This window comes from Scyliorhinus canicula, chromosome 8, assembly GCF_902713615.1.
Source record: "Scyliorhinus canicula chromosome 8, sScyCan1.1, whole genome shotgun sequence".
Lineage (NCBI taxonomy): Eukaryota > Metazoa > Chordata > Chondrichthyes > Carcharhiniformes > Scyliorhinidae > Scyliorhinus > Scyliorhinus canicula.
Genome location: NC_052153.1, coordinates 107,617,085 through 107,629,885, shown reverse-complemented (window position 1 = coordinate 107,629,885; position 12,801 = coordinate 107,617,085). Strand labels below are relative to the sequence as shown.

Sequence of the window (12,801 nt, the reverse complement as noted above, 5' to 3'; positions counted from 1 at the left end):
GAAAAATTGGCTACTGTACCGCGGGGTACGTACGCTTTCTCCCGAAGCTTCGTGTAACAATAAACTGCACTGATTGAACACAGCAAGTCTGACTCCCGAAGTGGTTGATTTTCCCACAACAATGACTATGTGTATGTTCTACTTAAGTTCATAGTTGAGACTGATCATCGACCTCTAGTAAATATAGAGAAAAGCCTCAATGATATGATGCCAAGAATACAGAGAATGATGATGAAGTTGAGGAGGTATGATTTTACATTAATCTATACTCCTGTAAAAGATCTCGCAATTGCAGATACACTTTCAAGATCTATAAATACTGAAAATCTACTGTTTGAATCCATCAATGACGTAGAAGCTCAACTGCAATTATATAGAGAAACACTTCCTGCATCAGATGAAAAGTTGAAGCAGATGCATGATGAAACACAAAAAGATGTAACCTTGAGTTATCAATCATCTACAGCATGGATGGCCAAAAGGACACTCAACATCAAAGTATTCAAGCAGAACTTACTGTGGCAGATGGCATACTATTAAGAAATGACAGGATTATCATTCCATGAAATCTCAGGTCAGAAATTCTCAGCAAAATTCAAGAAGGACACCTCAGCTTCGAGAAGTGCAAAAGAAGAGCTAGACAAGCTGTGTATTGGCCTGGAATAAACAAAGACATCGCAGAGATGATAATGTTGTGTTCGACATGTCAACGGCATCGACTGGCACAATGTAAAGAAACACTACAACAACATGACATTGTTACGTCACCATGGGTGAAAGTAGGCATTGACTTGTTCTATGCAAGTGGACAAGACTATGTTCTTATCATTGATTATTATTCCAACTTTCCGGAAGTGATGAGACTACCTGATATCATCTCTACAGCAGTGATCAAAGCGTGTAAGGAAATTTTTGTGAGACATGGTATTCAGCAAACTGTCATGTCAGATAATGGTTCGTGCTTTGTAATCTGGGAGTGGACAGGATTTTCAAGAATATATAACTTCAACAACATTACCTCAAGTCCCCATTTTCCTCAATCAAACGGAAAAGTGTAGAAAGGTGGACACATTATGAAGCAATTGTTAAGGAAAGCAAGAGATTTGCAATCGGATTTTTACTTTGCTTTACTATCATACAGAGAGACTCTCCATCAAATTCAGGTTTATCTCCAGCTCAAATGTTGCATAATCGTGAAATAAGAACGACACTACCGAAAATTCATGTTGGTGATCCAGATCAACTGGGTGCACTGAAAAGAATTCAACAGCAACGTGAAAAACAACAAAGTTATTAAGCCATGCACATAAAACCACTGAAACCTCTAACACCAGATGACATTGTTAGAATCAGACCACCTAATGGAGGATGGTCTGATACTGCTATGGTTATTAGGCAACTATTACCACACTTCTACATAATCAAAACTGCAGAAGGTGGATTGATTAGAAGGAATAGGCGTGAATGTGCACTTTTGAAAGTGCACATTCGTCAACCTGTCTTTTCAACTTTGTATTTAAATCAATCTTTAAGTCAGCATGTGAATATCAAACAACCTGTTGAAAGTGAACAGAAGAAAATTAAAGTGTCGATGTCTCCAAACAAATTAAGATCAACTAGACAAAGAAAACCAAATCATTTGAACTTATGAACATTTGACAGATTCATAACTGATGTACAGTGCATGACAGAATTCTTCATTTCTTGTGTACAATTTTCTTTATTGTGTATCTAGAAAAATGTAACACAAAAAATGGGGATGTATGTTAATACATGATTAGTTAATGTTCAGTCAGATGATCACTAGACGGCAACACTAACAAGAACTATATAAGGAGTTTCCCGTTCTTTCTTAGTGTTAGTATGTGTGTTGCAGCTCGAGGATAGAAGTGACCAGCACAGAGTGCAGTGTATTATATTAATTGTTAATTTAATCTAATCTTAGTTAATTCTATTACTAGTCAAATTATTGAAGTAAAAGAATTCACAAGTATATTATTTTGTTATTTTGTTACTCAATGAATAAGTTGTCATCAACTGGAAGACTTTGACTGTTTATTATTAAATTAAATACAACTCGGCAAGACAAATGAGTAATACACACATTACATCTCTGAAATGTAACAGTACAGTGCTGTTCAAGCCCTACTGTGATTCTCATTGAGATATCCAATCCAATCTGTGCAGCGTGTCTCTTCATCGTCGGTGATTTCAAACTACATCTCAGCTCAATTTTTCTTTTCTCTGAATGTACCAACTCTTTAAACACATCCCTCCACAATATAATCTTCTGCCCACGTTCATTCACTTTGCAATGCAAGAAAGAATCTCATTGGCTGTGCTTTGGAATGTCCTGAGATTGTGAAAGGTGCTTTTTAAATGCAAGTTGCTGGAAATACTTTGCTCTTTTTGAGAGATTAAAACTACGCTGGGCTCGTTCAGGTAGTTTCAACTGACTCCATCAGCTGGATGGTGGTGGGCCCATGTCTTTCCAACCTAGATTTCTTGAGAACATGAAACTGAAGCATGAATCAGCAGTTTGTGGAGCCCCAGTCCTGCTCGCCCCCAGGTTCATGGACAATGCCATCACTCTGTGGTTGATGCTCTCCATCAGTGTGCGGTCACCATGGTAACAGGAGGTGGCAGGTCACATGCGCGCCCCACCTCCTCCAAGCTCTCGCGAGAGTTGCATTGTGTCAGCAAGATGGCGGCTGGACGTTGCGAACGGTGTCAGTGAGGAGCGGCCAGGAGAACGGCGGCCATCAGATACGTCAATAGGGATCGAGCAAGTGAGCGCAGGCCCAGCTCAGTGTGTGGGTGTCTCTCGGACAGGTGTCGTCGTCATTACTGCTCTGAGATGAGCCGAAGGTTTGGCAGCCGGCCGGGAGGGTGAATCGTCGCTTCGTTCGCCGGTGCAGAAAGGCAACAAGACGCCGACAGGAAGATGAATCTTCACCAGGTCCTGACTGGAGCTGTCAATCCCGGGGACAGCTGTTTCTCGGTGGGCAACATCGGCGATGAACCGTTTACGGTGAGTGTGCGGCCGACAAGCTGGGAGCCGGGCAATAAAGGAGCAAACTGGAGGGGGTCAGAGCGAGTCGGTAGTCTGAGTATCCAAAGATCGTGCGTCTGTGCCCCGGGGTGTGTGTGTAAGTCACGGCGTTTTGTAGCTGTGTGCACAGCCCCAGGAGCCCGTACACCAGTTTGCACGTCCTGTCAAAGTACACGGGCAAACTCTGTTTATGCTGAGTCCGGATACTCGATTTCTTATGTCAACATTTTGAAAGCCATCTTCTTCGGAACATGCGACTTCTGTGCGAGGTGATTGCACCTGTTGAAGCTGGTCTGTATGTATGTATTCAACCAGTCTTGGCAATCCTGTCTTAGTGATGACAATATTAGTATAGCGTCAGTTGACTCGGAATTATAGGTAATGTAACCAAGTAATGTCTCCATACTAGCTTAATTTAAAATATTAATTTTGCTATTACGCGTGTTACTGAATACGAGGGCCCAGGTTAAAGTCATGAACTGTGCCATGTTAATGAATCTTGGTTTGTAAGTAGTCGGGAAACCATAATAAGCCAAAGAAGAAGTGTACTGGTATGAAGCGTTGCGGGGGTTCTCGTTCCAAAATGTTCCTAGGACCAAGATAAAAATTGCATCTGTCCATGTCAAGTAAACAAAGAAAGCATTACATTTATTGTGCTTTTTATGACCACTGGATGTCTTAAAGCACTTTACAGCTAATTAAGTATTTTTCAATCATAGTTACTGTTGTAAGTTAAGAAATGCTTTAGCCAATTTGCAAGCAACAAACTCCACACACACCAGTGTGGAAATGATCAGACAGCCTATTTTTGTGATGTTGATTGAGGGATAAATATTGTTCAGGACACTGGGGACACTCCTCCACGCTTCTTTGAAATATTGTCAAGGGATCTTTTACATCCAATCAGTTTAATATCTCATCTGAAAGCCAAAAATTCAACGTTTTATCAATATTGTCGTCATCCTTGATCTTTTGTGCTCAAGTCCTGGAGTGGGATTTTAACTTGGAACCTTTTGATTGACTCAAAGGCAAGAATGCTATCAACTGAAGCACAGCTGACACTGCCAAGTTGGGGCTATCCTGGTGATAACTTAAAGTTTCAAAGTAGCCATTTGGATGGCATGCCAAAAGGACTCTTTGAACTTTAATTTTCTCAAAATTTGAGGAGTTTTGAAACCTTGGTAATGGTAGATATGCTGCATTGGAGACCTTTCTGTATGGTTTTCCGTTCTGAGGTATGTTGGATAGTCAAGAATATGCCATTGGTTAAACATTTTCTCACCTGAAATTGGATAGAACTATGGAAATGGACAGAACTATGGAGAACCTGCGGAAGTACAAATCTTGCTCAATTAGTGCAGGTCCATAACAGTGATCTTGGTGTTCACCCAAAAAAACAGTAGTTTGTGTTGCAAATACAGTTATTCAAAACGTTAATTGACTATGCTGTATCAATAATTCAGACTTTGCAATGTGACAAAGTGCTACCTAGCCTCAATCCAACAATGAAAGAAAATAAAATGCTGGAAATACTGAACAGGGCGGCATGGTAGCGCTGTGGTTAGCACTGTTGCTTCACAGCGCCAGGGTCCCAGGTTTGATTCCTGGCTTGGGTCACTGTCTGTGCAGAGTCTGCACGCTTGCCCTGTGTTTGTGTGGGTTTTCTGTGGGTGCTCCGGTTTCCTCCTACAAGTCCCGAAAGACGTACTGTTGGGTAATTTGGACATTCTGAATTTTCCCCTTCGTGTACCCAAACTGGACACCGGAATGTGGCAACTAAGGGCTTTTCACAGTAACTTCATTGCAGTGTTAATGTTAGCCTACTTGTGACAATGAAGATTATAATTATTATTATTAAATGGGCTACTATCTGCTGGAAAAACAAAGTTTGTTCAGCATGGTTGCACAGTGGTTAGCACTGCTGTATCACTGTGCTAGGGACCCGGGTTCAGTTCTGACCTCGGGTGACTGCGGAATTTGCAGATTTGTCCCATGTCTGTGTGAGTTTCCTCCCACAGTAAAAAGATGTTCAGGTTAGATGGATTGGCCATGCTAATTTCGCTTAGTGTCCAAAAGATTAGATGGGGGATTGGGCCAAGGGAGGGTGCTCTTTCGAAGGGTTGGTGCACACTCAGATGAACCGAATGGCCTCCTTCTGCACTGTTGGGATTCTAGAGTTATTATTTTGTCAGAACTGGAAAAATTATAATGTGTAACCTGTTTTAAGCAGGTAACACAGAGGACAGTTTGGGAGGGGAAGAAAGAACAAAAGGAAAGCTTTTGAGGTAGGGTAGCGGATAGGAGAGATTAAATCACAAAAGGGACGATGGTGCAAGGCAAAAGGACTTGGTAATGTGACAAGTGAGGAAAGAAAAGACTGATATGCCTGGGTATAAATGGAAATAAAATAATTACCAGACAGTCCTAGCTGGGAAAAATGGGATTAGAGGTTATAATCAAAAATTGTTGAACTCAATATTCATTCCGGAAGGCTGTCAAGTACCTAATTGAAAGATGAGATGCTGTTTATTGAGCTTGCGTCAAGCTTTATTGGAAAAGCAAACGAGACCAATGACAAAGAGATCGGAGTGGGATGGAGAAATAAAAATGACAGTCAGCCTTGCCAATTAAACAAGAGTGAGAGCTGAAGTGCAAGAAACCAGGACTTTCTCAAGCACAATGTAGGGGAATCCTCTGTTAAGGAAAATGAAGGCATATTTTTAAGTACTAGTATCGGAGGTGTCCATGACAAAACGTGATGGCAGCAGAGAAACTAGGATTTTTTTTGAAGGCCAATTCACCTAACCTGCATACTTTTGGTTTGAAGAGGTGAGATAATTATTTATCGAATTTTCAATTTTTGTTTCAGATTTCCAACATCAGTATTTTGCATTGGTAGAATGTATTTATAATGTTTGTGTGTGAGAGGGTATCTGATGTTAGAAATGCAGTACTCCCTCAGTTGACTGCGCTTCCAGTGATCTGAAAGCATTATTTACCAAGCCAAGACAGTGGGCCTGTAAATCTGGCGCTGGGTTTCAGTTATTTGTTCAAGTAAAATAAGCCAGAGCCAATTCTGCTTGTTCCACATTGCATGTTCCTTCTACACGTCTGGAAATTTCAGATATTCCCTTGAATTTGCACCCTCGGTTGTTCTTTACTTAAGTTGCAGGAAATTTCTTTGTTTTAATTAGAAAATGAATCTGATTATAAATAAACATCTGGCAAATAAATTATGAATATGTGGCTGGATTCAAAATTGTTTTCTATAAGAACATAGTTTTTTTCATAGTATCCTCTCGTAGGTTTATATCTTGTCCTGTGTTAATTTCTGCATCGTTAATGTGATGCATAAACTGTTGTTGGGTCTTTCATGGGCTGTTATGTTAAAGGCAGTTTGTATAAATACAAGTTGTTATTGGGACCAACACTAAACTAAAAAAGGTAGAAATTGTTGCCTGCTGTTTGCTTTCCCAAGATGGGATCAAAGGAATGCTAACATACACAATGCAAAATGAGCACAAGATCTCTTAATGATAAAGCCGAGCCCATGAAGTTTTAACGCAAGTGAATAAATATTAGAACATAGGAAAAAAAATCAGAAAATGGGAGATGGACTGGTTTACTGTTTGTGATTTGTCACAAGTACAATGGGTCGAACAGTACAACGTTTCCATGCAGTAAACTTCTATGATTCTGAATTGCAGTGACTATGGTGCCTAAAGAAGTACGACCAGCTATGAAAATATTTTAATTTAGCATAAGTATTAAGAAAATACAGAATATAATAGCTTAAACAGCGATCATGGTGAATTGAGCAGTTGGCCTTGTGTCTGAGTCCTAACTGATAGCCCTCCGGAACAATATCTTGATTCAGTAACCTTTCTTCATGCTGATGAAGGGAACTAATAGAGCACTTTCCTTTTGGGACATCTGATATTGATATTAAATGCTATTCAGTCAGTTATAATATAGTTGGATATAAAGTACAGTTTCCATGATTTGGCCTCGAGCTTAAATGTGCCCAGTCCAAATGTGTTATTTTTCTCTGCCCAGTATCGGTTCTAGTTTTTCTTTGTATTTACAATAAAGTACCAAACTAGGAATAGTTTGTGTCTATTCTTAATGGAAATGAGGAAACCGTCATAGTCAGTTTGGAGTAAATTTAAGCCAGGATGCATAAAGTGAAACCAGTGGCTAACCCATTGCGAGAGTACTTTAATTGATGAAAAATAACCTCCTGTGGAAATATTATTCTTAAATTCTGCGGTAGAAATATTTTGTTCACCGTCTTGCATTGATCTTTACACTGACTTTAACTAAACCCAGGGTATGGATGCTTATAATAATCAGTTGAGTCGAGTCACACACAGCATGTTCAACTGAGACAATAAAGCTTTCCCAGTGTGTAATCGCAGCCCCAAGATAGCCCAAATAATTTTTTTTGGAAAATATTTTATTGAGGCATTTATAATTTTAACAATTTTAAACATTAAATTTCAACCACCTCCGAGTAAACCCCTGCAATGAACCCCTGAAGGCAAATTAAATTTTTTAAGTCTGAGAAATCCTGTCATGTCGCTAACTCACACCCCCGACTTCAGGGGCTCCGAGGCCCTTCACCCTAGTTAGATCTGTCTCCGTGCTATCAGGGAAGCAAAGGCCAGGACGTTGGCCTCTCTCACCCCCTAGGCTCCTGGGTCTTCCGGCACGCCGAAGATAGCCACCTCTGGACTTGGAATCACCTTCAGTTTAAAAAAAAGTATTTTATTACAAACATCACAATAGGTTACAGCAAACAAACACCCCGTAAAACATGCTTCCCTACAATCAACTATGCAGTCTGTACAGAGTTTTCCTCTTTTTCAGTGACAAACAGCCTCCTGTGACGAACAGCCCCTCAAACACAATCACAACATCCCCCACCTTTCCTCAAACCCCCCTGAAGAGCCCCTTAACTCATACTTTATCTTCTCTAATTGCAGGAAGTTGTACAGGTCACCCAACCAAGCCACTACCCCTGGTGGCGATGCCGACCACCACTCCAGCTTAATTCGCCGCCGTGCAATCAGAGAGGCGAAGGCCAAGACATCGGCCTTCCTCCTCTCCATGAGCTCCGGCTTCTCTGAGACCCCAAATATCACCACGAAAGGGTCCGGATCCACCTCCACCACTATCCTGGCTAAGACTGCAAACACTCCTGCCCAGAATCTTCACAATTTTCTGCAACCCCAAAACATGATTTGCTGGCCCCCGCCCACACCTCTCTCACTCCTCTGCTACCCCCTGAAAGAACCCACTTATTCTCGCCCGAGTCATATGCACCCTGTGCACCACCTTAAACTGTATCAGGCTCATCCTTGCCCGTGAGGAGTCCTGTTTTCCCTATGCAGTGCCGCAATCCATGCTCCCCAATTGATTCCCCCCTCCCAACTCCACTTCCCATTTCTCTTTGATCATTCCATTTTCCTTTGATCTTCACCTTCAGTTTTAATCCCTTTAACATGACGCCAGCAAACTCCTGCCAAAAGTGCTCTACCTCGGACATGCCCAAAACATAAGGACATGTTTCGCAGGACCCCTGCACAGCGCCCACATCTATCCTCCACCTCTTTAAAGAACCTGCTCATCTGTGCCCTGTGGACCAACTTCAACTGTATCAGGCTGAGCCTTGCACACAACGAGGATGCATTAAATCTCCACAGAGCCTCTTCCCATAACCTGGCCGCAAACTCCCCACTCAGCTCCATTTCCTACTTTCTCTTCACCTCTCCTATCTGGGTTCCCACTCCATCAGCTCTTTATAGATCTCTGAGATCTTCCCCTCTCCTACTCCTGTTCTCGACATCACCTTATCCTGCAGCACCTGGGGTGCAGGTGCGGGATGGTCGAAACCTGGCTCCGCACAAAATCCCTCCATGTAGATTCCGGAACCCATTCCCAACTGGCAACTCAAACTCCTCCTCCAAGCTCAGGAAACCGTCATCAATAAAGGGATCCCCAAATCTCTCGATCCCTGCCCACTGCCACCTCCTAAAGCCCCCGTCCCGCGCCCCTGGAGCGAACCGATGGTTATCACATATCAGTGCCCACACCGACCCCCCCCCCCCCCCCCCTCCCCCCTAACCCCTTCTGCTGATTCCACTGTCCCCACACCCTCACGACTGCCACTAATACCAGGTTTGTGGAGTATCGAGCTGACGAGAATGGCAGAGGTGCCGTAACAATGTCCCCAAACTTGTGTCTCACATGATGCTGCCTCCACCTGCTCCCATACCGACCTGTCCACCACTACCCACTCCTTGACCATCGCAATATTCGCCGCCCAGTAGTAGTTCATGAAATTTGGGAGAGCCAGCCCACCCCCTCCACACCCCTACTCCAGCAGCACATCTCTGCCTCGTCCTCCAGTGCAACCTGAAGTAGTCTGATCTCACCCGATTTGTCTGCACACTCACCACTAGTGCCTGGTATAGCAACCGGACTCAACCAAAATGCCTGCCCAAATCAAACTGCCCCAGGACCCCCCTAGGTATTCCCACTCCACCTGATCAAAGGCCTTCTCTGCGTCCATTGGAACCACCACCTCAACCTCGCGCCTCTCTGGAGGCATCATAATAACATCAAGCAATCTCCTAAGGTTGGTCGCCCTTAATGAACCCCGCCTGGTCCTCCCCTATTATTGTGCGATGCAATCTTCAATCGTTGTGGTCAGGGTCTTTGCCACAGTAGTTTGGAATCCACATTTATCAGGGAGATCGGCCTGTTTGACCCACAGTTTTCCGGGTCCTTATCCTGTTTTAAAATGAGGGACATCAACAAATGTGACAACGTCGGGGAGAGCACTCCCAACTCCTTTGCTTCATTGAAGGCCCTTATCAACAGCGGTCCCAAACCCCTGAGAATGTTTTATAAAATTCCACCGGGTACCTGCCCGGTCCCGGAGCCTTGCCCGATTGCATCGCTTCCAGCCCCTCTACTACTTCTACAAACCCAATTGGGGCCCCTAGGCCCTCCACCAGCTCCTCATGATCTTCGGGAACTCCAACCCTCCCAGAAACCGCCTTCTCCCCGGCTGGGGGTTCCGACTCGTATAATTTGCTGTAAAATCCGCTAAACGCCCCATTAACCCCTGCTGGGTCCAGGACTGTATTCCCACCGATGTCCTTCACTTTCCCAATCTCTCTCACCTCCTCCTGCTTCCTCAACTGGTGCGCTAACATCTTGCTACCTTTCCCCCCATACTCATATACCGTCCCTCTCACCCGTCGCAACTGCCCTACCACCTCATCCGTGGATAACAATCCAAATTCCATATGCATCTTCTGCCATTCCTTTAACAGCCCTTCCTCCGGGGCCTCTGCATATCTCCTGTCCACCTGCAGGATTTCCTCCACTTGCCTTTCTATCTCCACCCGCTCCGCCTTCTCCCAGTGTGCCCCAATCAAAATACATTCCCCTGGGGACCACTGCTTTCAGGCCTGCCAAACCATACTTGCCGAAACCTTAGCTGTCGCCGACGCCATCCCTGACCTCGAGCTCGACCGGTCCAATCTCGGAACCAGGACCATATTAAAGACCCTCCCCATAATCAACCGATGAGAGTCCAGGTCCGGGATCTATCCCCGCACATTCGCCACCCCCTTCGTTTTAAAATCCAATTCCGAATGAAATACTTGCCCAACCCATCCCTTCCTCAGCCTAATCTTGTCCTCCACCTTCAGGTGCGTCTCTTGTAGCATGGCCACATCCGCCTTCAATTGCTTCAAGTGTGCGAACACACGGGCCCTCTTGACCGGCCCATTCAATCCTCGCACCTGCCACGTGACCATCCTGTTCGGGAGGCATCCTTGCCGGTCAACCAAAGTCTTTACTGGGCCAGTCTCCGACCAGTGTCCCGCACCTCCCTCAGGCGCCCATCGTCATCGATCCTCCTCCCCTTGCACTTCATCCTTCCCCTGTCAGCGTACTGCCCCCTCCCCCACCCCTCTCCAGATCCACCAGCAACAGTCCAAGCCCCCATGCCTCCACTGACCTTCCACTTGCCCCCCATTGCGCTTCTGTGAACTAGCCCACCCAGCTAGCCTGGCAGCCCCCACCCATGGTACCTAGCATCCTATTCCCCCCCCCCCGCTTGAACATTCGTGCAAACAAACCAATATCAATTTCTCCCCAAGTCCAAACAAGGAGACCAAACTCCTATCCCTTAACAAAGAACAAACTTGAATCTGAAAAAGAAAGAAATGGCCCGAAACATAAGTTAACAGCAACATCCCAGCATCTCCACCAAAGTTCAAAGTCCACCTTTTCCTGCCAGCCCATTGTCTTTAATAAAATCTACCGCCTCATCCGCCGAACCAAAGTACAATTCCCGGCCTTCGTAGGTCACCCACAGATGTGCCCGGGTATAGTAGCCCAAATCTTACCCCCTTCTTGTAGAGGGCTTCCTTGACCTTGTTAAAGCTCACTATCCACTTGGCCAACTCTGCACCCAAGTCCTGGTAGACTCTGATTTCACTGCCCTCCCAAATGCAGTGCCTTGTCTGCCTGGCCCACCTCATAATTTGCTCCTTGCCCTGAAACCGGTGCAACTGCACCACCATCGCCCTCGGTGGTTCGTTCCCCTGGGGCTTCCTCATTAGTGCCCTGTGTGCTCAATCCACCACCAACAGCCATGCATATGAACCCTCTCCGAACAGCTTCTCCAGCATCCTCCCCCACGTATGCGCCAGCATCGGCTTTTTCACTCCCCTCTGGCAGGCCCATGATCCTTATATTCTGCTTGCATGACCGGTTCCCTAGGTCTTTGACCTTCTCCTCCAGCCGCCTCTGCTGATCGCGCATCAGCCCCATCTCCGCTGCCATCGAGGCAAACTGCTCCTTGTGTTCCCCTGCCACCTCCACCATCTTCTGGATCACCTGACCCTGGACCGCCAGCTTCGTTTCGCTGCGGTCCACCCGGCGAATCCACTGCCCGGGCCAGTCCTCCAGACTCTCCTTCCGTTACTGGATGAATGTCTCATTCAAGAAGCTCACCAGCTGGTCCTTTGACCATTGAGCCGGCAGGCCCACTCCCTGCCCCCCTCTCACCATCTCCACGTGCGTCGCAGGTGCCGCACCAGCTCCAACCAACTAATTCTCTCTTTTTCGACTGGCTCTGGCCCTCAGCTCCAGACACCAGAGGGTCAATCTCTTATCTCACTCTCCTGCACCTTTATTCTGCCTCACATCCACCTGTTTACCGGGGAAAAGATCCGGAAAAACCACGACGAGTGGGAGCCACCAAATGTGAGACCACTCACTCCATGGTCGCCACGAGAAGTCCGATATCTCAAATATTTACTGGACTTGGATAATATGCAGAATTGAATTACTAGTTGCATAAAAACGTGTGGTCTGGGAGAATGCGTGACAATGATTTATTGGTAGGCAAGCTAATAAATACTTCTCAGGAGGTGATCAAAGTTGGTGTTATAATGGGTACTGCAAAGCTATTCTATTAAATAACTGGTACCAACTCAAATCCCAAACTGCAAAGAGAAGCACATCCTGTAGTTACAGGCATCGTTTTGGTTTCTTTCGCCTAATTCACTGAGATTAACTAATGAACTCTACTAAGAGCACATGACTGCAAAAGTCCACCATGAAAGTTTACCACCCAAATATTTCATATGATGTCCATAGTTAGAAAAAAATTAGAACTGTCAGATGTACAAAAGCCAGTTCAAGATCATTGAAATAATTAAGTG

At 44.9% G+C, this 12,801-nt stretch overlaps 1 protein-coding gene across 1 annotated transcript in view; it reads left to right on the top strand.

Annotated features, from left to right (window-relative positions):
• Positions 1–2,680: 2,680 nt before the first annotated feature.
• Positions 2,681–12,801, top strand: part of LOC119970433 (dmX-like protein 1) — a 332,281-nt gene continuing 322,160 nt past the window's right edge. The window contains 1 exon segment of the mRNA XM_038805043.1: positions 2,681–3,031. Coding sequence (XP_038660971.1) covers positions 2,945–3,031 — 87 coding nt within the window. The 5' untranslated portion in view covers positions 2,681–2,944.